The sequence below is a fragment of the Rhinolophus sinicus genome, chromosome 2 (assembly GCF_057876585.1).
Source record: "Rhinolophus sinicus isolate RSI-liver-muscle chromosome 2, RSI-T2T, whole genome shotgun sequence".
Classification (NCBI taxonomy): Eukaryota; Metazoa; Chordata; class Mammalia; order Chiroptera; family Rhinolophidae; genus Rhinolophus; species Rhinolophus sinicus.
The window spans coordinates 184,292,668-184,320,549 of record NC_142502.1 but is presented as its reverse complement, the minus strand read 5'-3'; the positions used below and the strand labels follow the sequence as shown (position 1 = coordinate 184,320,549).

General features: G+C 38.0%; 1 protein-coding gene across 1 annotated transcript in view; it reads right to left on the bottom strand.

Annotated features, from left to right (window-relative positions):
• The window catches only part of ROCK2 (Rho associated coiled-coil containing protein kinase 2), a 108,141-nt gene extending 83,244 nt beyond the window's left edge, over window positions 1–24,897 (bottom strand). The window contains exon 1 of the mRNA XM_019750089.3: window positions 24,265–24,897. Coding sequence (XP_019605648.1) covers window positions 24,265–24,405 — 141 coding nt within the window. The 5' untranslated portion in view covers window positions 24,406–24,897. The remainder of the gene's footprint in view (window positions 1–24,264) is intronic.
• Between the last annotated feature and the right edge of the window lie 2,985 nt (window positions 24,898–27,882).

Below are 27,882 nucleotides of genomic sequence, written 5' to 3'. Positions count from 1 at the left end.
ATAATGGGCATACCAGAAAAGAGAGAAGGGAACAGAGAATATACTCAAACAAATAGTCGATGAGAACTTCCCAAACTTGTGAAAAAACTGTATCCTCGAATCCAAGAAGCAAATAGAACACCTAATTACCTCAATCCCAACAGGCTTTCTCCAAGGCACACTGTATTGAAGCTGTAAAAAATTAACAAGAAAGAAAGAATCCTCAAGGCAGCCAGGGAAAAGAGGATGGTAACCTACAAAGGAAAGCCCATTAGATTATCAGGAGATTTTTCAGCAGAATCTCTACAAGCCAGGAGGGAGTAGAATCAAATATTCAAACTATTGAAAGAGAGAAACAAGGTTGTCAGTTCAATTCCCGCATAGGATGGTGGGCTGTGCCTCCTGCAACTAAGACTGAAGACAACAACTGGACCGGGAGCTGAGCTGCGCCCTCCACAACTAGACTGAAGGACAATGACTTGGAGCTGATGGGCCCTGGAGAAACACACTGTTTCCCAATATTCCCCAATTATAAAACAAATTTTTTTTAATGTTTAATAAAAAAAAGTTCATAATAAATACAGGGGGGAGGTTCCTTGCTAAAGCGGTTTGTGTTTTGATAATACAGCATGATACTTTTAAATTTAAGATTCCACTTAAAATGAAATAATTTCATGTTTATATTCCAAACAATATTAAGTATTTCACTATGTGTTGGTTGTTATGCAACACTACCTCTATAACACATATCACCAATATTTTTAATTGTCTATATAAAGAGCATTCTTTTTGTTGGTCTTATAAAATTTTACACACACATATATATACATGGGTATGATTAGGTCTTTGTTTTAATCCAATGTCACTGCTTAACAATTTTCAACGATCCTTTCTTCAAATTTTTCACTTAATTTTCTAAATAATTACACAGTACCAGCTATTTTTAAATGCAAAATCATCAGTTACACATTTTTTTTCTCAATAGACAGTTTTACTCAAATATCCTAATACAGTAAAATGAAAATGGCATAGCTTTTTAAAAATTCCATTCAAAAAGGTTAAAATGTGTTCTTTCATTTTTTAAAAAAACTGCCATGTGAGTTTTTTATTTTTCCTTACTGGAAACACATGTTATCTTGGAAAAAAAGACTTGAACCAAAACTTCACAGAACCAAAGCCTGTGGCCTGGATAAGAGCTTCTTTTTCACTGGGAGACAGGGCTGCTCCAAAGGCCCACACACGCTCCCCACGCCCGTCCTCCCACTGCCACGCAGCCCACTGCCCTCCCACTGCAGGAGACGTACAGCAGCCTCACCAAAGAATCTGGAGCCACACTGCAGAATCCCGCTCCACCACTTACAAGCAGTGGGGCCTTAAACAGAGTTATTTAACCCCTCCTTCCTTCAGTTTCCTTAGTAGTAGGATCAAGAAAATAACAGTATTTCACAGGGCTGTAAGAACCAAACGAGGTAATACATATAAAACTGCCAGAGACAGTCAGTAGCTATTCTTAACATCATCGTGCTCATCGTTATCATCATCAATTTTCAACGTGCAAATCAAGTCCCTCTTCCTTTATAATGCTTTTCTGTTTCCAAAGTCCAGTGACTGCTACCTTTTCTTAATTCACGGTGTTCACTGCTGCTCAAATAGCAAGACACTATTTTATATTATTGTATTTATTGCTTTCAAGTCACCACTTAACTTTCCATTTGACAATAAGCTTTATCTTCCCAAATAAACTATAACTTCTTGGAAGTACCCAGACTATGTCCCAAATATCATCGGCCTGTCGAAAGTTTTTTTAAAATTGCTAATTTTATCATGACAGGATGCCGCAGGTGTGAAGAGCTCCTTTCCCCCTTTGCTGAGTTATGCATTCCATTTCCTCCCTAGCTTATACTAATGGTCAGTGAACAATATCTACACTAACACTAGAGGGTTTTAAAGATACTCTAATTTCTTAACCATCATCTCAGCCTCTCCCTAATGTTGCTATCCAAATATAAATAAAAGAAACCTACATCAGCTCCTTTATTTTAAAAGACACCATTACCATTTTCATTTGTATCCCTTCCAGATATATAAGAGAAGATTTGAGGATATCTCAATTTAAATGCTTACCTGAGCTGCCTTAGCTACCCTGCAGTCTGACAGCAAACCAGGATGAGAGGAAGAGTAACGGAAGTTCACCGTATAGTAATCCTTTGCAATAATTTGGAAGCTAATGCTGCTCACCGCCAGCAGTGGCAAAAAGGTCAGTGCCAACCAAGAAACAGGGAAAATAAGGCAGATGAAAGTCCAGGATTCAGACTGTAGCCTCACTGTCTTATTATTTATTAATTTGCAGCATTCCACCACTATATCCATATTCAAAAGTTCCATACAAACCCTTAAAAGACATAAATAAAAAGTGATTAAATAATTCACTATTCTTGGATTGTCCATCATACTGTAAACCTCCAGTAAGTGCGGATCATACAGTGTTAAATGCTCTCTCCACTTGTGGACATTAAAAAAAAAAAAAGAAAGAAACCTACTGTTGTCTTCTGAAGATCACCCTGAACTAGGGGATTTTAGGGTGAATAATTTGAACAATCACTGATTCTTAAAATATTCTGAAATCTAAACACCGATTTAATAAATATCCTGAAACTTGAAATCCTTTTGCTAAAACATTTTATATTAACTTTCTAAGATATCCATCCAGGTTGTCCAAAGATAATAGCTTCCAATTTCTTATATAAAGTTTGAAGTTTTACTTTACAAAATAAGCATGATAATGAGCAAAGAACACTATCTTAGAACTCTGAAGACACAGATTTTTTCCAGTTCTGCTATTTATTAGCTGCACTTCTCTGAGCAATTGCTTAACCTCTACAAACCTCAGTTTCCTCCACATTCAGGAAAACATAAAGGATAACATCTGTCCTACATATTAAACAGATTGTTACATCAAATGAAACAACATACAAAAATGCTCAGTAAGATACTAAATCTAAAAAAATACTGTATCTTTTAGCTGCAGAATAAAACCTTTGCTGAATTAATGAAATTATACTAATAGATATGTTACTCAGATTTTTTACTTTAATATGATTTTAATACAAGCAAGTAACAGATTTTTCATTATGTTTGCAAAAACTGGGCAACTAACTCTACCTAGAAGGGGTCATAATTTTTTTAGAAATATTTGAAACTATATTTGAATTTATAAGTATTTCTAAAGACAGCATTCTTAAAGAATATATCATTTTGATGCTATTGGAAAAATGAAACAGAATCTAACAAATTAATAAAGCACTTCAGAAGAGTGCCTAGTACATACTAAGAACTACACATCTTACTAATATTTGACAATAACTTTACTATCATAAAAAACCTCTACTTAATATGTTGTTTCAAGTACTTATCATTACTCATTTAAAGTATCTATTTTCTATAGTTTAAAGGAAGTTTTATGTCCAGCATTTATATCATCATTTTCCATTAGCCATCTTTTAAACTCACATAAGCAACTTCCACTTGGAACACTTCCCTAAGGAAATCCTCCTTTGAGTTCTATAAACCAACTGTCCATTATAATTACATAACTAGGACAGTTTCTGAAAAACCTCACTGTAAAGACAATTGACCCTAGAACAAGGTGGGAGGGAGGGGCATTGATCCCCACATAGTCCAAAAGCTGCATATAACTTTTGACTCACCAAAAACTTAATTAACTACTGTTGACCAGAATCCTTACAAATAACATAAACAGTCAACTGACACATATTTGTATGTTATATGTATTATACTGCATTCTTACAATAAAGTAAGCTAAGAGAAAATATTAAGAAACCCATAAGGAAAAGAAAATACACTTAACAGTAGTTGTTGAAAACAAGCCATGCATAAGTAGACCCCTGAAGTTCAAACCTATTGTTCAAATTCGTGTTGTTCAAGGGTCAACTGTACATATTTGTCTTCTCCATCCTGAATCTGAGTTCATACCAAACTAAGTAGAATGAGGCAGAAGTATTTCCACATACTGTATATCAGTAATATTCAGGGAATTAGCATTTTTTATTCTAATCAGAGAGCTCTGCATGTAAAAAAAAAAAGGTTGGAGGGGCAGCCGGATGGCTCAGTTGGTTAGAGCACAAGACCTCTGAACAACAGGGTTACCGGTTCAATTCCCACATGGGTCTGTGAGCTGCGCCCTCCACAACTAGATTGAAGACAACGAGCTGCCGCTGAGCTTCCGGAGGGGCGGCCGGATGGCTGTTGGTTAGAGTGTGAGCTCTCAACAACAAGGCTGCTGGTTCAATTCCCGCGTGGGATGGTGGGCTACGCCCCCTGCAACTAAAGATTGAAAACGGCAACTGGACTTGGAGCTGAGCTGCGCCCTCCACAACTAGACTGAAGGACAATGACTTGGAGCTGGTGGGCCCTGGAGAAACACACTGTCCCCCAATATTCCCCAATAAAATTAATAAAAAATAAAAAATAAAAAAAGTTGGAGATAGGAAGGAAGAAACTTCAAATGAAGTTACTTAATATGGGTAGAATTTGGGAGGAAGGGGAGGAGTCAGTGACAAGGAATAGGGTTGGAGAAGTCCCCAGAAGTCATATCATTAACAATCTTGTAAGAAATAATTAGCATTTTGAACTTTTCCCTGAATGGAAAATAAGTCATTTACATACTTTCAGTTTGGGAATAACATGATTAGATTTACATCTTATAATAAGCAGTTTGGCTGCAGAGTAGCAAATGGATAGCAGGCTAGACAAGCTGGAGGAAAGAACATCAGGCAAGATAATATCGTAACAATCTAGAAAAGATATGACGATCACTTGAAGCAGGAAATTAGCACTAGGCTGGGAAAGAAGTGAATCATTTTTAGGGGGTAATGCTGACTGTACATAAGGTCCAGGATGACCGACGCCCAAATTTCTGGCTTAATCCAAGCTAGATGGGTAGTGGAAACAATCACTGAGTAAGGTTACAGGAAATAAAGGAGATCTGAGAGCAAAATGGGGAAAGAATAGTTTGTAGATATGTTGATCTTGCATTCCTGTGATACTTCCAAGTGGAGAGGCCTAGTAGCTGGATATGAGCCTAAAGCTCACAGAAAAGCTTTCAGATGGAAAAATGGAAGTCATCAACGTGTAAATGACAAAGCCCTGGAAACAGATACAAGCTTAAGGCAAACAATGTGTTAAAAAATAATAAGGAAGGTTCCCATTGAGCAGAGGAACAGGAGGCAGCGAAGGGGCCTGAGGAGAAACAGCTAGAAATGCTCTGAGTACTATCACAGAAGCCAAGAAAAGAGCAATTTGAGAAGAGTCAAGGATTTTTGAACATTCAATAAAATGATAGTTTTAGTAGCAAGGAAGTCAGTCAGCATGATCTTGAAGCAAGCAGTGTGAGTGACGGGAAGAGGACAGACGAGAAGAGGACAGACGACAGTGTACTGAGTAAACAGAAAGTGAGGCTTTGTTTGCTGATGAGGGGAGGGGGCTAGAAAGAATTGAGACTTCTTTATAGGGGTAATTTGGTTATTTGTTTTGCTTGTTTTAGGTGAGACTTTTGAACAACCTTAGCAAGATGAGAAAGAATCAGAATTAAGAGAAAGACTAAAGACAAATAGAGTTAATCAGCAGGAAGGAGAGAATGCAATCCAAAGCACAGTTGGAGAATCAGCCTGAGACAGAAAGATGGACATGTCATCTACAGAAACAGAAGGAAAAGGAAGAACAAATGGTGCAGAGGAGATAAAACTGGTGAGCAAGTAACAGGAAATTTAAGGGCTCTCCTTTTGATGGCTTCTATTTTCTCATGAAGTAGAAATACCATCTGTGGAGAATACTTTGTTTCTTAAGTTTAAAGGGAAAAAAAAATGTTTAAAATAGCCCCAATGGAAAAGGAAAGAATTGCTCTGCAGGCCTGCCAGCTGGTTGCAGGGACTGGAGACCATGAATTCGAAGCATCACTAATCTGGGTAGTGGTGTGATTTCTCTCCATCAGTGCTCAACAAATACCTTTTGTGTAGGCCAGAGACAACCTGATCCAAAATCTAGGTTTTGCCAGATGCATATGATAGAAATCCAACAGGGCAAGGAAACTGAGAAGTCTGGCAAGAAGTAGGAGGTGATGGGTAATGAATTCTTGCCTGCTTATACAGGAAGCATTTGGTGGAGACAGGTGTTAAAGAGCTGCAGATCTCAAAAGCATCAATCAATAGGTTTAGAAAATGGATAAAAGATTAGTGTCAGGAAAAGGATGTTTAAATTAATGATCTCAAAGGTAAAGCTGACTTCAGGTAACAGTGAGGTCCAGAGTAGCTTCATGGGAGTAAGTAAATGAATCAAGTGAAGATAAAGACCACTGGAGACGAGGAAACCGCAAAGTCAGCGTCCTGGGTACTCTGTTCACATAAACACTGGATTCACTGGAATAGTGGCACAGCCTTGAATGGAAAGAAAGATCGTGAGCCAGAAGCCTATGTCTTCAACGAGCCAGAGAAGATGTATACTCCAATTACACGACACTCAACAACGGGAATTTTAACAGGAAGGTTTTATAAGCACTGCAGTGCAAAATAAGGAGGAAATTCCCTCCTACCCTTTCCTACACTGAGCTATGTAGAGAAAAGAAGGTTTAAGTTCCACTAGAGAGAGCTTTCCGTCAGGTGAAAGATAGGTGTCATTTAAAGAAAGATAAAAGTAGTATTTAGTAAAGAATTCGAAGGTGCAAGCGATTACATAAACCTTAGAACAAGGGTGAGAAATCTTTGAAACGGAGGGGAAAAATAGGCAGAGGAACAAGAGTAAGATGAGATGTATTGTGGGAAAGAAAAGGCAACAAAGAAATGATATTCGGCGAGGTCACTTCATGGAAAGATGGCTAAGAGGGCACTTTTCATGAGTTCTCTGGAAGAAAAGATACCTGGCCACTGAGGAGTCAGCCAGTGCCTGGAATAAATGCCAATTAGAAAGTCTTTCTAGTGTGTGAGAAGACTCATACCTCTCTGGAAGGAGCCAAATGAAGTTTGGGTGACTTGTTCTGGCTTAAGGCTACATGCTAAAACCATCAGCTAAAAGCCCCATTGGTTGGAGTTGGCCTGTAAGAACTGAGAAAAGCTCACCATCTATCTCAGATTGTAGAAATCAACATTTGTCCTTGATATTTCAAAACACCAAGTAGGGTGTGATAAAGAAATAAAGGCATCTCATAAACCAAATAAGACATTCCTCCTTGATTCCTCATTTGTAAAATGAAAGTACTGAACTAGAACTGTTACCATTAAGTTAAGAGCCAACCCTACCCCTACCCCCAAAAAGGAGGAGGCAGCAAACCTTACAAATAGAGCCCAATTGGAAATCAGACTAACTATCTGATAAAGCTTCCTAAACCCATAGTAAGTGCTATAGGCTCTGTGCTAGATACTGGGAAAAGACATAAAGATGAACACTACGTAACTACTCGTACATAAGATGACGGCTATTACCTAACTTATTGTGGTAATCGTTTTGCAACATATGTCAGTCATTATGATGTACACCTTAAACTTATACAATGTTGTATGTCCATTATATCTAAGTAAAACTGAAAGGAAAAAAAGAATTTATATTTAAAGCATATTTGCCCCATTACCCTAAAAATTAGAAGGTTTTAGTCCCCATATTGCCAGCTAATAAACTGAGATATAAAAGTTAAAAAAAAAAAAAAAAAAGAATATGACAGGGTCACAAACCCAGAGGACCTCCTAATCTAGTACAAAAGTAGATAATTATAATACAATGTGATTATAATTGGTAGAGATATAAAGTGGTAAGTGAACAAAGAAGAGGAAGTCATTCATTGCCTCGGGTTGAAGGAATCAGGAATGAAAGAAGACCTCAAAGAGAAAATAAATGAGGTAGATCTTAAAGGAGAATTAAAACCCGGGAAGACTAATAACAGGTGCTCAATCTCATTACTAATCAAATATTGAAATGCATATAAAAACCAAAGGAAGATACTGGCTTTCCTTCTCATATCAGGTTGGCAAATAATGTAAAAAGCTTATGATATGAGAGTAATATAAGTTCTCTTTTTAGGCCCCTCTCCTTGATTTCAGTCTTCAGAGACAAGGACTTTGTAATACATTAGTGTATCAGTTTCCCTTTTTCCATGCATATAACAATATGATGGTGTATCCATTTTCATTGTATGTTAACAACACACTAATACTTGTAGGTTTTTTTAAATATATATATATATCAAAATGTACTATATCATATCTATTGTTCTGTATTTGCTTCTGTTATAACATTGCTGCAGCGAACGTCATTGTAAATATTTTTGTGCATATATTTGACTATTTTTGTAGATTTCTAGAAATGGAATTGTTAAACTGTGTGCAAATTTAAAATTCCAAAATAATCTCAACTGGTCTTTTTTTAAAGATTAGCAAATTGAACTCTCCCGATAATGAGAATATAACAAAAAAATGAAACCTGTTTTGTTTGCTTTTTTGTAAGCTCACAAAGCAGAGGAGAGGGACCATTCCAGGTAGAAACAAAAGCAAAGAGTATAAAAAGTACATAGTATACTCAGCTACCAGCTAAAGGATACTTGCCTCTATCCCTGGTCCTGCTCACTCTCTTCCTTTTCACATCTCTATCCCCAAAGCCCATATCTATGAGCCATAAACCCCTCCAGATCCTGAGGGCCCTTCCAAAGCTCTTTACTTCTTCCTTTTTTTTAAATTAACTTCAGGTGTACAAAACAATGTAATAGTCAGACACTTACACCCCTCACAGAGTGATAATCCACCCCCGATCTACTACCCCTCTAACATCAATATACGAGTAGCTGTTACAATACCACTATCTTCACTGTGCTGTACTCCACATCCCATGGCCGTGTGTGTGTGTGTGTGTGTGTGTGTGTATATATATATTTATATTTATAGTTGACATTCAATATTATTCTACTTCAGCTTCAGGTGTATAGCGTATGGTGGGGGGTGAGGGAGAAGGTGAGGGGATTAGAAAGCCCCTTTACTTCTAATGGAGACAGAGATAGGCACAGAAGCACAGACCAACCACAAAAGAGAAAGTAGTCTGCTGAAATCTCTATTCTAAGAAAAACCACTGAAATATATTTATAAAAAAATAGAAGTAGATAAAATTCATTTCCTATTTCATAAATGCCACAAGGAAAGTGTATTATGTATCACCATTAACAGTGGCTATCCAATTGGCTTCTCCCTATATTCATTTTAATTATGCCTGGCTACTAATCTAGTTTTTTCTAGCCTATAGAAGTACAAAGTCTAATTCCACAAGGCTGTTAAATGGTTGACAACAGACTTAAGGAAGAAGGTAATAAAATACCTAATTAATTAATACCAGTCTTAGCTCTTCTGGCTCCAAATCCAGTGTTCTTTCCATTATAGTACACTCTGCTTCTTTTTAAAAAATACATTTTATAATAATCAAGTCCTTTCCTTTCTATTTTTTCTATCTTTACTAACTTAGACCAAAAAAATAAAAATAAAAAATTCTTAAGGAAATAAATTAACTTGTATTTTCATATATTAATACAGGTTAAGCAGGATCCATTTTGGCTTATTTTAATGGAATTTTACAGAAAATTATTTGAAATAAGCAAGTCATTGTTCAGATTTTTAAATTTTTATTTCATAGATGTGTTGTAACTTCAACCAACTTGAACAATTCTGTTTATAAGACAAAAAAAAAGAGACACAGTAAAACACTATGCCAGGGGGGCCGGCCAGGTGGCTCAGATGGTTAGAGCTCCGTGCTCCTAACTCCGAAGGCTGCCGGTTCGATTCCCACATGGGCCAGTGGGCTCTCAACCACAAGGTTGCCAGTTCAATTCCTCGAGTCCCGCAAGGGATGGTGGGCTCTGCCCCCTGCAACTAAGATTGGACACGGCACCTTGAACTGAGCTGCCGCTGAGCTCCCGGATGGCTCAGTTGGTTGGAGCGTGTCCTCTGAACCACAAGACTGCCGGTTCGACTCCCGCAAGGGATGGTGGGCTGTGCCCCCTGCAACTAAGATTGGACACGGCACCTTGAACTGAGCTGCCGCTGAGCTCCCGGATGGCTCAGTTGGTTGGAGCGTGTCCTCTGAACCACAAGACTGCCGGTTCGACTCCCGCAAGGGATGGTGGGCTGTGCCCCCTGCAACTAGCAATGGCAACTGGACCTGGAGCTGAGCTGCGCCCTCCACAACTAAGACTGAAAGGACAACAACTTGAAGCTGAACAGCACCCTCCACAACTAAGATTGAAAGGACAACAACTTGACTTAAAAAAATAAAAATAAATAAGAAAAAAAAAACACACTATGCCAGGGAGTTACATTCTGCACATCGTCTTGAAAAACAAAACTTCCCTATGCTAAAACTTATTTACAATCCCTTCTCCCAATCTCCCCACCAAAAAAATCAGTAATTAACTTCTTACAAATTTATTCAGTGCTTTACATTATGACTTCCCTCTTAAGGAAATTTCGTAAGCCAATTTTGTACTAGAGTTTCCTTTTATTAGTTCTAAATTTAGTTTTATTTGTATCATCCGTTGTTCTCCTATTATGGAAATGTCTCAAATATGGAAAACAAACCTGTTTTCAGTAATGCCTTCAATTTGTAATTATACAACTTCCACTTTTTTTACAAAAATATATGGTTGCAGAAGAAATTGTTTTTCAGAACTACCAGAAAAATCCGTTCAGTAAGTTTTCTTATTCTTTTATAATGTATCATCTTTTGTAACTAACTTCTTCTTTAGCCTAAATATAACGTTAATAAAACATATTCATACCCTAATTTTAAATGTTGCAATCATCAATTATATTATATATTCTTTTTAAGCTACAGCAGAAATAATGCCTTAGAATTTTTTACCATGGACATGATATAACAAATGAAGTCTCTAAGTAAATTACATTTTGCCAAACATTTAGAAATGCTGGAGCATCTTGTACAGTGAGGTATTATAGAATCGGGATCCTAATCGCCAGATTGTAAAATATTTCTAAGTCAGAAAATCACTTCCAATGAAATGTTAGGACATGTCCTATAACAGATGTCTAAAGATAAATACATAAGTTTAAAGTCACTGAAAGAAGGGCCACCCAATTTCAGATTTGTTTCACATTTGTAGTTACCTTTCCATTCAGCAAAAATTTGGAAAGGATAGTTATATTTTAAAAGATAAACTGTCTCAAATCTTTAGGGTTTTAAAGATACTCTTACTATGTGTCAGTCACCTAGACTCTCACAAAAATTAATTGTGTCTTGGCCACAAGTATGTGCAATTTTATTACCCACAAGATAAAATAAAATCTACAAAAAGTGTGTTGTCAAAAGATTTCAAATACTAAAAAAAGACAAAAATCACAAATGCTATTCCTCTAAGAGCTAATAGTGGAGTTATCTATCTATAAATAGATAATAGTTATCTATTATCACAAGGATCAATAAATGCACATTTTAATTTTCAAATTTCTGAAATGTGTACATACCCTTTAACTACCAAAATTAAAATGGCCAAACAGCAGGAAATCTGATATACAAATACTTTAGAAAATGAAAAATGTGAACACCTTATCTACTGCCTACAAATCATCTGGTTTTCTCTAATTCTAAATAATTGCCAAGAATGTACATGTTAAAAAATCTAAACAGTAATATGTTAATAAGATGACCATTATTTAATATAACGAATAACTTAAAGGCTGCTTTGAAAATAAAATTTCAAAATAATTTAATATAGAGGTTTTGAGTATTTTACATTTTATTTTTTGTTTGCTTTTAAAGAGACCACAAATAATTTTTGAATTATTTTATTATTTTTTAAACACAGGCACAATCACAAATATACATACACCATACTGGTGTAGGTACTATGCTCTGAAGAACAATATATTTCGAGTGAAATTTTCTTACTGAATTAAAGCAATGGTTAATGCTAAACAGACTGTCACTACTTTTCCCATCACCACTTATAAATGTGAAATACCAAAATTATATATTTCCAGGCCCATAGGTCTCTGTAGACTATATCTGAAGGAGAAGATGTAATGATAACATTTCTATATTGAAATTTTACACTATGTATATTTTACCACAATAAAAAAGGTTTTTTCATTTCTATTTGATATATCTTATCTGATTCTCCCTTCAGAAAAGCTTGACAAGTTAAATTTTCTTCTAAAATAAGAAAAACTACTTTGGTCTGATTCCTATAAAGACAAATGTTGGATCAAGATGAGAGAAATAAGTTTAGAAACCTACTTAACATGCTCAAAATAATCAAAAAAGGAAAGATGAGCACAGAGGAGAATCGAGAAACGTTCAAAGGCCATTCATTTAAGTCAGAAAGAAGTACTTCAACTTGACCTGTAGGTTAGAAATTACCCAACTAGCTGAGACTGCCATTATCCCTATACATGTAAGCAAAGACTCATTCACTACTTGGAAGCAAAAGGTACCAGAGCAAGATTCGGCGGAAAGAAAAAAACAAAAAAGGGTTTAGTATTAATTAGGCCTTTCAAGTTGAGACTCTAGTCAGTAGGATGATTCTTCCTACAAAGGACTCTGAGCTATATTTATTTGTATTCTTTTTTAAACATTGGAATTGTCCTGTGGCATACAAAATGAAACTCCTTTTACTAGACCACACTTGTGGTACATTAAAACACAAAAGAACAAGCAAAATTAACAAGCATATGAAACAGTGCTCAGCATCATTTATCATTACTATAATGGCTACAATCACAAAGACACAATACCAAGGGTTCTCTGAAGATGTGGAAAAACTAGAATCCTCATATACTACTGGTGGGAATGTAAAGTGGTGCCACCACTTTGGAGAACAGTTTGTCAGTTTCTTAAAAATTAAGTATAGGGGGCCTGTTGACTCAGTTAAGCATAGTGCTCTTAACAACAAGGCTGCCGGTTCGATCCCCGCATGGGCCACTGTGAGCTGTGACCTCCGCAACTAGATTGAAACAACTACTTGACTTGGAGCTGATGGGTCCTGGAAAAACACACTTAAATAAGTAAAAATTTTAATTAAAAAAAAAAGTTAAGCATAAGCTCAACATATGACCCAGCAATTGCACTCCTTGAAATCTAGCCAAGAGAAATAAAAACAGATGTTCACACATACGGTGAATTCATAAACAAAATGTGGTATATCTATATAATGGAATACTGTTCAGCAATTAAAAACAAAGTATTGGATATACTACAACATAGATGAACCTCAAAAATTATGCTAGGTTAAAGAAGCCAGAGCAAATGGCTGTATATTATATGATTCTTCTTGTATGGACTTTCCAGAGAATAAAAATTTAGAGACAGAAAACAGAGTGGTTGGCTAGGACTGAAGGCAAGGACTAACGGCAAACATATTCCAGAGAATTTGGGGGGATTAATGAAAATGGATTGTGATGATTGTTACACAACTCTATTATTTACTAAAAATTGGTCCATTGCTTATAATGGGTGGATTTTATGGTATGTAAATTATAGCTCAATAAAAAGAATTAGCGAAGGTAATAAACAATGACATCTATGTTCAACACCTGCTGACTACTCTCAACTGCTACACTTTTCTTTCAGAGCTAATTCTAAGAGCAAATAAGAGATTGAAACATGCCTTGTCAATTGCACTACATCTGCAGGCTATATTTATTCATTCAACCAACAATTATCAAGGACTTACTGCAAGCAAGATATTGTGTATCACTCTTCTTTGTCTGCTAACTGAATACCAGTAGATGTAAAAGAAAAACTATCATAACTAAATTGCCTTCTTATTATAACATTTAAATATGATGCAAAAGCGAGAAGAAAAATTAAGCACTTGGGTTTATTAGAAAAATACCGAGGGTGCCAAAAAAAATGTATACAAGTGGACACTTTGGTCAACGTTGCTCAAGCAGTAATTCGCCATAATTAGAAGTGTCTGGATGCTGATGGTAACCACTTTGAGCATCTCTTGTAATTGCAGAGGTCATACGTGACTTGTATTCATCTTTTGTTACCGGTATACGAGTATATTGAGTATTACTATTCCTTTCCTAAAATGTGTATACATTTTTTGGCACCCTCTGTAGATTATTACAAACAATAAATATTTTAAAGCTAAATAAAACTGCTAGTAATCAGAATGTTTGATAATATCTGTAAAATTTTCAAAACAGTCACTCATAGTGATTTGTTATAACATTCCTGATTTCTGATCAACATCTCTCATGCCCTTTGGCTTTGTTTTTAATTTTGTTAACAAATATTGCCTTACTATTACTAACAGCCAAGATGCCATTTTAAAGAATTTCACCCTATGAACACACCACCAGCATTTCATCTGCCCTTACTCATGAAGTGCTGTTTCAACACAGGCATCCCCTAGGTATAGAAGAAAGAACTGGATATGTTTAAACGGAAGAAAAGTTAGGGGAGTAGGGAGAAAAGATAATACATGATAAATGGTAAAGGCTGTTCAGTCCACACAAGGCGCTTTACTTCAACTAAAACACTGAATAACATAGCTTACATCCTTTCCAAGATCATCTGTTTCAGTATCCAGAAAATATCTAAACCACAATTCATTTTTCCTGCTTGACCTTCAATCAAGTCTACCGCCAAAACTCACCCTCTCTGCATATCCAGATGTTTACTTATCTTCCTTCCTATGGATAGGTAAGAAATAAGTGACAGGAACATATATCAAAATGTTTATTTAGAAAGTATTTTAATATCTCTTCAAGCAAGGATACATTTCTACAGGTAACTCCTGTTACTTAAAAAAGAATTGTTAATTCATTCAACAAATATTTACAGGACATAACAACAGGAAGACAAGAAAGACTCATGTTCTAAAAGAGCTTTCAGTCCATTAAATAAACTCAAAAACCAAGAAGCATATAACACTTAGTATATGAAGCATTCTTTATCACAATCATCCAGGTCATTATGATACTAGTGCCAACCCTGCTCTGCTTTGTTTCCTGCTTTGTTTCCATCTAAACAAAGTATTGCTGGAGGAGGCTCTGCTATTCATTTCTAGGGCATAAAAAGAAAAACTCAATAATGAATTGTTAGAAATTAGTTCCAGTCTATAATCCCTTGAAAATATTAAAGAAAATTAGACATTGAATACTAAGTGAATTTTTAACTATAACAAAAGTAAATAAAGCATTTTAGCTATCTGAACAAACAACCCATACCTTACCAAAATCATCAACAAACCATATAATCATTCTTGGACTCAGAAACATTCCCCAAAAAATTATCAGTGATGAATCAAAAATGAATCTCAATATTTCCTTTTTGTCACATAAACACATGAGTGAAGAGAAATGCTAACCATTGTGACCCAAATGCTCTCCTAAAGATAGCATTTGAGGGTCATCTGAGACAGCCAATGCAAAATTTGCAAATATGTCTTTATAATTTAATCATACTTTAAAGAAAGAAAAAAGTAGATGAGAGGAAAGAATTACTCCTATCAGGATAAAATGAGAAGAGACAGTTTTAATAGAATCTCTAATGCCAACATGGCTTCACACCAATTTAAATATTAGCCCCATATAATAAGCTAACTTACCAATGGAAAATGTTATTTAGAGTGTTTTTCCCCAAAAGCTATAATAAAATTGCTCTGAGTCATCCACATCCTCTTCACCAGTAACCCTTATCACTAACAGCTCCTATGTACTTTTTAACATCAGCACAGAATAGCATTTTAAGTATAGTTGTAGAGTAGCATTTCCATAAAGAAACTAAATAGGCCCAAATGGAGATCAAATCCATAATCATTACCCTCTTTCTTCTCCCAAGCACTCCTCTCCAAATAGAAAGCTTTGTGACAAGAATACAGAGCTATAAACACAGCCTCCCCACCCATTAATATTTTGGGAACTCTAATACTTAGATAAATCTTCTGATAAAATTTTGGTACCCACACTTCATACTTTCCATCAGAATTCTAAATGTAATAAAAATAATATTAAAAATAAAACCATTATAGTACTAAAAGAAAATTCAGGTATATGATATCATAATTTTGGTAATGGAGAATGTCCTAAGCATGACATCTAAGCCAGAAATCACTCTACAATGAAAAGATGGATAAATTTGACTTCATAAAGTTTCTATTATTCATTAGATATAAAAAAATGATAAAGCACATGTACAGTGTAATTTTACTTTTGTTGTATTTTAATTTTTTCAGACATGTTTACAGCAAAATGTTACCTTAAACAGTAGCTATCTCTATGTGGGGAGGATACAGATTATATATATCTGTATCCTGTTTCCCCGAAAATAAGACCTAGCCAGACAATCAGCTCTAATGTGTCTTTTGGAGTAAAAATTAATATAAGACCCGGTCTTATTTTACTATAAGACCGGGTCTTATAATATAACATAATATAATATAACATAATATAATACTGGGTCTTATATTAATTTTTTGCTCCAAATGACGCATTAGAGCTGACTGTCCAACTAGGTCTTATTTTCCAGGAAACACGGTGTATATATATAAAATCTGTGTGTGTGTGTATATCTTTATTCTCTGAATTTTCTACAATAAGCACACATTATTTTTATAATTAAAAAAATGACAAATCTTTCTGCGCTTCAAAAAAATAAAAATCTGGGGCAGACGGGTGGCTCAGTTGGTTAGAAGGCGAGCTCTGGGCAACAGGGCTGTCAGTTTGATTCCCACATGAGCCGGAAAGCTGTGCCCTCTGAAACTGGAGTGAAGTCAATGAGCTGCCACTGAGCTCCCGGGTGGCCAGATGGCTCAGTTGGTTGGAGCACGGGCTCTCAACCACAAGGTTGCCGGTTCAACTCCTCCCGCAAGGGATGGTGGGCTGCGCCTCCTGTAACTAAGATTGAACATGGGCACCTTGAGCTGAGCTGCTGCTGAGTTCCTGGATGGCTCAGTTGGTTGGAGGGCCAAAGTTGCCCAGTTCGACTCCTGCAAGGGATGGTGGGCTGCACCACCTGCAACTAACAACAGCAACTGGACCTGGAGCTGAGTGAGCTGCACCCTCCACAACTAAGACTGAAAGGTCAACAACTTGACTTGAAAAAGTACTGGAAGTACACACTGTTCCCCAATAAAGTCCTATTCCCCTTCCCCATTAAAATCTTTAAAAAAACAAAATTAAATTAAAAAATAAATAAAAATCTGGGACAGCTAACTGGTTAGAGCACTGTGCTCTTAACAACAAGGTTACAGGTTCGATCCCCACATGGGCCACTGTGAGCTGTTCCCTCCACAATTGATTGAAACAACTACTTGACTTGGAGAGGATGGGTCCTGGAAAAACACATTCAAATAAATAAAAGTTTAAAAAATAAAATAAAAATAAAAATCTATGTTTCCCTGTCTCAACCATGGTCTCAACCATGGTTGCCTGCCCATTTACTTCAGGTAAAAAAATTGGAAAAAAAAAAAAAATGTTTTTTTTCTTGGATAGAGCATTAGTTAAATAACAGAACCATGACTAAAAATTTGAGGTAGTTACTAAGGTGGTAAAAATGCTAATAAAAAGTCCACCTATTAGTAAACTGATTTTCGACAAAGGCAATCCAATGAGAAAAATAGTATTTTTTAAAAAATTGCTATTGTGATTATAGTTAACAATACTGTGTTATATACTTGAAAGTTGCTAAGAGAGTAACTCTTAAATATTCTCAGCATAACAACAAAAACATGGTAATTATGTAAGGTGACGGATTGTTAATTAACCTTATTGTAGTAAACATTTGGCAATATACTCATATGTGTATCAATTGTACACTTTAAATTATACAAAGTTATATATTAATTATATCTCAGTAAAACTGGAAAAAATTGGTGCTGGATACTCTACATAACCAGATATGGGATGTATGAGGGGAAAGAAATGAACTTTAACTCCTAACTCACACCACACACTAAAATTGGCTTACCACGTATCCTTGACCTAAACATACAAGTTAAACTATAAAGTTTCTAGAAGAAAAAATATATATTTATCTTTGTGACATAGGGATAGGCCATGGTCTCTCAGGAAGAAAAAGCAATAACCATAAAAAATTTTGATTTTAAAAAACAGGCACGCCACAGACTGGGAGAAAACATTTGCAAAAGAACTGGTATCTAGACTATATAAAGAACTTGTATAACTCAAAAATACCCCAATGTTTCCTAACCGGCAAAAAATTTGAGCAGATGCTTCACAAAGGAAGATATACAAATGGCCAGTAAGTGCATGGAAAAGTACATTATTAGTCAACAGGGAGGTGCAAATTAAAATCACAATGAGATACCACTATCCACCAGATAAAGGCTAAAATTTAATAGACTCAGTGTTGGGGAGAAACTGGAACGCTCATTCATTGGTGTGGGTGTGTAAAATATGACCACTTTGGGAAAAGATCTGGCAATTTCTTAAAACTAAACATACATCTTACCCTATCATCTAGCAATTCCACTACTACGTACCCAAGAAAAATGAAAACATGTACTCACAAAGACTTAATACAAGATTGTTCACACCAAGCTTTATTAAAAGCCAAAGCATATATAACACATAATAGCCAAAAACTGAAAACAGCCCTGTATCCATCAACAGGAGATAGCTAACAGACAGTAGTTTATACATATAACAAAACACTACTCAGCAATAAAAAAGGAACAACCTGATGATGATACACAAAATAACATCAATGAATCTCAAAAACTATGCTGAGCTAAAGAAGCCACATACAAAACATTACATACTGTATAGGATTCCATTTATATGAAGTTCTGAAGAGATAAAAGTAATCTTTAATACAAAAAAAGAAAAAAATCAGAACATGGGGCAGCCAGATGGCTCAGTTGGTTAGAGGGCGAGCTCTCAACAACAAGGTTGCTGGTTCAATTCCCACATGGGATGGTGGGCTGCGCTCCCTGCCACTAAGATTGAGGACAGCAACTGGACTTGGAGCTGAGCTGCGCCCTCCACAACTAGATTGAAGGACAATGACTTGGAACTGATGGGCCCTGGAGAAACACACTGTTCCCCAATATTCCCCAATAAAAAATTTAAAAAAATCAGAAGAGTGACTGACTCTAAAGGGATGGGATGTGTGTGGAATTAGCTTAAAAGGCATATGAGGGAGATTTATGGGTCAGTAATAATATTCTACATTTTGATAGGATTTGCATTACACAGATATGAGCATTTGTTGAAACACATCAACGGAAGGTATATTTAGGATTGTGCATTTCATTGTATGTAAATTTCATCTTTAAAAAACTAAATAATGATTGAACTCTACTTAATGAAATGCATGCTGCCGTGTGTATCTGCAACTTACTTTAAACAAATCAAAAACAAAAGTAGTACTGTGGATGAATAAAGGGATGGATAGATGTAATAAAGCAAATATAGCAAACTACTAATTAGATGGTATGCTGATGTTCATTGTGAATTCTTTCAATTTTTCTATATGTAGTTTGAAATTTTCCATAACAAAATGTTGGGGGAAAAGTTAAACTCTACCCCTTAGCTTGTTAGGTTAAAAATAGCATATCTTAAAACCCAACAATTCCACTCCTAGATATCTAACATTCTAGCCTATAGGAACTTGACATGGGCTTCAGTAATGTTCATAGCAACACTTTCCATAATAGCAAAAAAAAAAAAAAGGAAGAAGGAAGGAAGGAAGGAAGACAATCTAAATATCCATTAAGTAGATTGAAGCAATATAATTTTGTTAATGGTAGCAGTGAAAATGGATAAACCACAATGTGGGTGAATCTTTGAAACATTATTTTGAATGAAAAAAGCAGGTCACAAAAGAATATATGTAAATGTTAACCTTTTATAAAGTTTAAAACACAAGTAAAACTAAACAATACTGTTTAGGGATACATACAAACGCGGTAATCTCTGAAACAAAGCAAGGGAATAATAAGATGTTCAGGGTAACAGATGGGGGAGGATGCAGGAAGACTGACTCAAGCAGCAGCAACACACAGGCAACTTCAACAGGAGAGTGTTCTAGTCATTAACTTCAGTGGTGATTTCATGCAATTTGTTTTTTATGCTTCATAATTCATATTTGCACGCTATGTTCTCTTAATGTTTAAAATATTTCAGGATTCAAAATGGGAAAAGAGGGCTAGTTGATCAGGACTCAACCAAAACAAGAACTTGGGCTTCAAGGTAAACTACCCATTTCTTTACAACTGTTTAAGGTGTGTATGAGACTGTATTTGGTCTACATTGGCCTTACCTTGAGGCAAGATATATCTGAATTCAGAATTTTTGGATTATAGAATGGTAATAAAGTACATATAACATATACAGTATGTTCCCCAAAACCCTCTTGGGGTCTGGGGTAACACCCTGAAATCAAACACATTAGTATTTCTCCTGGGAAAGCTAATACTATTTATACCAAGAGAGATGAATTGGCTAAATAATCTAACATCAGTCAGGTCAAATGTTACCATAAAATAAATTTTACCAAAAACTTTGTTTTCAGAGCTCTTCATATATCAGAATTGTGGATACGGGACTGTGGACCTATACTTTCAAGGAGGTTTAACTTTACCCAAATAGTAAGTTCCGTATATACTTTCTTTAACCTCTGTAGCTAATTCATTTTCTTTAGATTTCCTGACCATCCAAATTCAATTTTAAAGTAATCCCATTTATGCTATAAATGCCCCACCTTTATTTCACAAAAGAAAAACATATATAAAACAATTTTTCAATTTTTATTCTATTTCACTTTTATATGTTTAAGTATTTGCACTTATTATATAGTTGGGAAAAAGTACACATACAATTTTATTTTAATTAGGCAAATAACCAACACCAAGCTGAAAGTCTAAGCACTGTAATTAAGACATATTTTCATATAGTTTACAGGTATAATGAAATCAATCAAAATAAAGCATTTCATATTATAAGTCACTGAAAACTGTCAATAAATGTTTAATCACTTTTTCCCATCAATACCAGCCTTAAGGAACAGTTTACCCAAGCCTGAATCCCACGAATTATTACAACCACTTACTTTTAAAAAGTAAAACAAATCAAAACTCAAAGCAGACCTTTAGAAAGACATCTCTCCAACATAACACTAAAGCACAATTCTTTTTACCATAATATATGGGCAAGCAGTATTAGAAGCTGAGTCTTGACAGCAAAACATGGGTATTTGCCCAAAAGTTTCAAATACTGCAAAAACATACCATTGAAGACCCTCCCCTCCAAAAAAAAAGTATTACAGAAATAAACCTCACAATTTAAATAATACCTCTATTTAAATAATACCAAGCAACTCACAATCTGCAACCACAAAAGGGTCATACCTTCAGATTAATTTAAGAACCCACATAAAGCAAAGAGCCTCTGCAAAAAGTAAGACAATTTCGTCTACGCTGACATAGCCTTGGAATCCAGCTCTATCTCTGCTTGATGACTGCTAGCACTTTTCTGATGGCAAACTCAAATGATAACACTATTCATTCAAAATTATACAGCAAGAAATAGTTGCCAATAAAGCCATTTTCTTTTTCAAAGGAAATTTAAAGCAATTAGCTAAAATATGCTAAATGTCCATAGAAGTGAGCTAAATTTAATGAGCACTACTATGTCTAGCACTGAGCTAAGCACTTTACATGTTATCTATAACATTTTTTCCTACAATAAGTTTTACCTTCTGTGCCTAGTCTAACAAAGAATAATTATAGAATAACTTCTGGTATATTTCATCTCCTCATTTTCGTCATCTTAGGCTGTATGCAATTTTAAATGGTACTTTCTGAGCTCCTGAATGAAGCAACTAAGATTCATAGCTCTGGGGTTTGCTGGGGGTTGGTGAGGGGGGAGAATTATATTACTTTAAGTTTTCTCTGTTAAAGAAAAAATATTTACTTTCTATAGTAAAACCAAAAGAATCGCTATAAGCAGTAAAACAATGATCAATTGTGACATTCAGGCTAAATGGTATGGTTTCAAATCTTTAAAGTGATCCCAGCGATTATTTCATCAGTACTTCAAGAAATGTTTTTATAACACTCTTAAAGATTAATTCACGAAGTTTATGTTTAGAAAGATGACAAAGTCTGAGATATAGATAATGGTGATGGTTGCACAACAATGTGAATATAATTAATGCCACTGAACGATACACTTAAAAATGGTTAAAATGGTAAATTTTGTTATGTATGTTACCACAATAAAAAATTAATTCATTCTACTGTTTCATATGATGAAGTATACAAAATTTTAAAATAACTTACTATACCTTTCTTTTCAAATTTGTAATAGAAGCACGAGCAACCTCACTCCACAAAAGAGAAAGGGACAATTTTTGGCCTGGTAAGATTTCCTGCAACTCAGAATCGTAACATTTAAACAACTGAAAACAGCAATGACAAAGTCTGTCCAGTCAGCATCTGATGTCAACTGTCACACCAGTAATATGTCACCATAACAAAAGTATAAAGTGTGGTGGCTGCATATATTGATTGTTGGTCAACAAATGAATAGACCAAATTGTTTACTGAGCATGTGTAATGTCGCATTTTTAAAAACAGCCTTCATTTTAATAATTCAGAAAATACTTTAACAAAACAGAATGTATATTACGTATATAAATAGCTTAGGTTCACGTTCAGAATAATCCTAATAAATGATTAACATCAGTAGAGACCCAAGAGATGCAAATGAAGTGTAAAAAAAATTCTAACTGGGATTGAATATGAACCTGATGAATATTTGAGATTTGCTGTACTATTTTTAACTGAACTTTCTGGCCTTAGGTCAAAGTTTTGCTAGCAAAATACCAAAGTGAAAATGCTGGGAGTGAAGCCCAGAGTCTCTGATTTGGCTTAGGAAAAGCTATGCCCTTCATGTAACCAATCCTACCTCCAATTGAAGACTTCTACAGACTGACCAAGGTGTCATGCTCCCATGAAAACACACAAACAACATACTAAAGTGAAAATCAGTAAAAGAAAACGTCAAACACGTCTGACAGAATACAGTACATCACTACATTCTGCACATTGTACAGAAAAGACACACTCTTCAGTCAGTTCCTGCACTTTGGCCAAACAGCACTGAGTCACTCTACAAATGATTCCAGAAACCTCAAAGGATAACCAACGGCTTCTGAAGAAAAGTCAATCACTGGAAAGGGAGGAGACAGTTTTTCTCCTATACTCACTAGGTTTCTCCCAGCAGGGAGTAGAACTGAACATGAGTTCTGATGGAGACTATTTAAAAGAAAACAAAAACAAAAACACAAGGATCACCCACCCGGATTCTAGTCCTCCAGAGTTAATTTAACAGCCAGAGCATCCTTTTCGCTTTCTTCTCCTCCCTAGGATAAAAATCCACACCCCTTTTCCCATAAATGCATCTCTACTGCACGCTAATCAAACTGGCTGTGAAACACAACCGTCTATCATAACAAAACTAAGAAATGAGCAAGGATTCTACCGTGCATTTCTAATTTGTAAAACATGGTCCTTTCTTAATCAAGAGCCAACTAGCAGACTTTAATGGCTATTAATTTGAATTTCAAAGGCAGTCACAGAAAAGAGATACAATAATGAAAAGGAGAGATTTACTCTACTCTGCAATTCAGATTGACACTTTAGCTCTGGCACAATAATCTCGGGAAATTAAATTTACTGAAATTAAAATGCACTAAATTGCAACCATGAACGTTCATAGACAACTGAAAACAGACAAACCTAGGTATGTGTTTCCAGATTTCAGACTTAAAGGGGAGAGTGAGGGCAGCTCTTAGTCATGTACCCCTGGTAGGTACTCCCATTAGGGGCAGTATCAGGTTTCTCCCTTGCTTGGACCCAAGTCCCCACGCAGCGTGACACTCTTTCAAATTGGCTAGTCTGGGGTATGAAGGGCAGCAAATCCTCCACCCCACCTCCCCAAACCGAGAGGGTAGGCGGGAAGGGGAAAAGGGGTGTTTTCCCAGTGCTCCCAGTAAAGGGCAGCCGGGTTTGACACCAACCAGCTCCAGGGGGGACAGGAGAAGAATCAAAGGTGGAGCTGTACTCCGGGAACTTCGTCGCAGAAGTGCCTGGTCTGCGACCCGGGCCCCGGCTGCCGGAAGCTGGGCGGGGTAGGTAGGACGAGACCGCTCCCCCCAGCACCCCCCACACACACGGATGGGTGGGCACAGAGGGGGGAACTCGAGATCTGAGCTATTAGCCGGCAGAGCTCCTGGGCCCCGGCCACTTACCAGCAAGCTCTCCACGTTGATGGGCGAGCGAGGGTCTCGGATCAGCGCCTCCAGCTTCCTCTGACGGCTCGCGCCCGCCCCGTCCCCCAGCAGGTCCTCGGGGGCGCCGGGCATTTTCCCCGTCGCCGGGGGCCGGCTCATGCCGACGCCGCCGCGCCCGCACTCCCGCTCCCCGCGCTCCGGCCCGGCCGCCTCGGGGCCTAGCGCCGCCCCCGAACCGCCGGCTCCGGGCGGGGCTCCGCCCGGGCCCACCGTCCGCCTCTAGCTCCGGCTTCGGATCTCAGCGCCAGTCCCGGGCCTGGGGCTGTCCAAGGGGCAGCCCGGAGCGGCGAGGAGCAGACGGCGGCGTCCCCGCCCCTCAGTCAGATTCGCGCCGCCCGGTCCGCTCGTCTGCCGGGAGCTCCCTCAGGACTCCGAGGGCGGGAGTGGGCAAGTGGCGCCGCCACCGCTGGGCCCGGACTGCCCAGTCCTCTGAGGCTCCGGAAGGCTGAAGCCCAGGCTCGGACAACTACTGCCGCCGCCAACCCGCTCCCATGATCGCCGCCGGCTGCCTCAGTTCCACAAGCCCGCTCCCCTTACACACCCGCGCGCGGCGCCCGTCTCCGGCCGCGCGCAGCCGCTACCCACAAGCCCCTCGGGCCGCGGCCGCCGGCGCGCGCTCCCGCTCGCCCCGCCCCGTGCGCGACCCCGCGCGACCCGCGCGCGCCTTGGCCCCCGCCCTCCAGCCGCCGCCTCTTCTCGCCCCTTTTCCTCCTCTTTTTCGTTTCCTCAAGTCCGCTCCGTTGCTCATTTTTTCTCCTTGAGCTTCCTTCCTTCTCCGCTTCCTCCTCCCCCTTCATGAATTCTGAGAGTAAATGGCCGGGCGCGCGGTCACCGCCTCAGTTGACCCGCCGAGCTCCACCGGGGGGAGGAGAGAGCGCGCCCGGGGTTTGGACGGCCCGCGGCTCCGCTCGCGCCAGACCCAGCCCGCACCGACGGCCCCGCGGGCTCGGAGGCCGGCCCGCCCTCCCCTTTCCCCTCCGGCCCGTCCCGACTTGCCGCGGCCGGGGCGGGAGAAGGGGTTGGGGGGGGGGGAAATGGATGGATCCGCGCCCCCCACCCACGCCCGGCCCCGGCTGACTCAGCGCCCAGCTATGCGGGCCTTGCTTCACCCGCGCCAAAATAATAGCGACCTCCAGTCGCTACCCTCGCCTGCAGAGCTCTGCGCTTGCAAATGGCCTCCCTGGGCCACGAAGATTTCCGTGGAAAGCCTGCGAGGGCGCCAGGGGAGTGGGCAACTCGGGAACAGCACCGGCGGTTGGAATTCCGGACCTGGGGGCAGGAGGGCCTGGCAGAGTTCCTGCGCGTGCCTGACAGTCGCCTCGCAGCCTGCCCTGAAACCCTCATCACGACGAGAACAAGAGGGCTATAGAAAAATGCTTTCCATCTGCAGGCCTTCGCGAGGTCCTTGCCTTTTTGGGGGGCGGAAGAGGGGCGGTTCTAGGGGTCGCTCCTCCACATTCCTGCCCTCTCCGGTCCCGGGTTCTTGGCCAGATCCACCCAGGGCGCAATCTGAAAAATATGTGCCAAGGGCTATAAAACTGTCCATTGAACCCTTTTGACCCAGTAAACCCATTTAAGGAAGTACATTTCTAAGGAAATGATCCAAAGGGGGAAAGGAGGGGGGAGAACTTGCATAAAGATGTTTATAGCAGGGCTGTTCAGAATGTTCACAATGACCAAAACTTGGGAATGGACCCAATTGTCCAGCAATTGGGGAAGAATCCAGACCAGCTCTTGTCACATTAATAGAATCCTGGCAGGTATGCAGGATGCACGTGAAGCACATGCAATTTTGGCAAGTACTTGGAAAGATGTGTTGGAAATCAGGTTAAATGAAACAACAAACACAAAATAGTTTGTACGCACTATTTAAATCTAGTAAAATGAGCAGCTGTAAGAACGGAAGGAGAATACAGTTGTTTTAAAGTGAATGGGATTTTTTTCTGTAAAGATGCTTAGGAGAACATTAAAATATCAATAACTGAAAAAACTACTTAGATGGGCCACTGGAAAAGCTACAGTCTGATACCCATTAAACAGTAGGAATCTCTTAAGAACCATTCTCACTGGCATGTCAGAGATAAGCCCACAGACAGGCAACTTGGTTCTAAAGCCCTAACCTTGTAAGAGTAGATTTTAATCAGTAAGTGTTCCAGGAGCACTTTCCTTTTGTGTTAAAGCCATCCTTATTTGGACTTGGGCAGGGGGAGACCCTGCAGGATCCAATACAGCTTTTTCCTCCCAGATAGTAACACTGGACTCAAAAGGTGAGTCCTTTAGGTCTGTATGTCAAGTAACTCATTCATGCCTCTACAGACCACACAAAGAGGACACAGTGAGTCTACACTCCTGCTTATGCACTGGAGCAAATTAATCAGATAATCCACAATTACAGATCCTTTTTCCTAATGACTATATAATATGCAAAGCAAAAAGAACACCATGTGGTTCTCAGGTTCCAAATTAATTTTTCAGTGACTGGCTGTATATGTTTATGGAACTTGGTGGCCTAACAGGAAGCCATAGTCCCAAATACTGGATATGAAAGTTTTATTTAAAAAGGAAAAAGTAGTGATCAACAAGACACAGATACTGAGCACCTTCTACTACAGTCATTTACGTAAGCTCGGAAGAAGATTTCTATCCAAGACCTACAGCATTGTCTGCATGGAAGAAAAGAAGACTAAATCTTTTGATCTGAATCAAACCTTTTGTATTTTTATTTTATTTTTGGTCAGTAAAACAATTCTTGTTTTACCAAAGTAATGCACAAACGCATTCTTGTAAAAGTCCGAACAAACCAGAAATACATAGACCATATCTTGAAAAATTATTGTCCCCACTCACACATTCTCTTATCATTCAAGACCTTTATCCATTCTCATACATAGGCATTTCTATATATGCATATGTATCTTTTTCCCACATATATGGCATTATACCATATAATAGTGTTTTGCAACTTGATTTTTTCCCCTTGATTAATAATATCTTAGAGATGTCTCTAAGACACAGAAATGTCTGTACACAGTAATCTACCTCATTCTTTTTAATTGCTATATGATAGTCCATAGTACGGATGTACCATACTTTTATTTACTCTCAATTCAAGAGCATTGTAGTTAAGAACAGACTGGAGATAAATTGCCTGGGCTAAAATCCTGCCACCACCAAACCACTAGCTGTGTGTGTCTCAGTTTCCTCATAATATTTGTTATAAAGTGTTTAGAAGAGTACGGGGCCTCCATAAATATAAGTTGTTTTCAGTATTTTCTTACTGTCACAAACATGGTTGCAGTTGACATGCTTGCATTTTTGCCTTCATGTGGTCATTTTTAAATAGTATCGATTCCTAAAAGTGAAATTGTTGTATCAAAGGAGAGGCATACTTTAAATAGTTACAGATACTGCCAAACAGTCTTCAGAAAGACTACACGATGTTACATTCCTACCCTCAGTAGAAGAAACTGCCAATTCACCTTTACTTTTCCCAACACAAAGTATGATAAATCTTTTTAATTTTTGCCAATTTGATGGGCAAACAAAATGGCATCTTTGTATTCCCTTAATTACTTT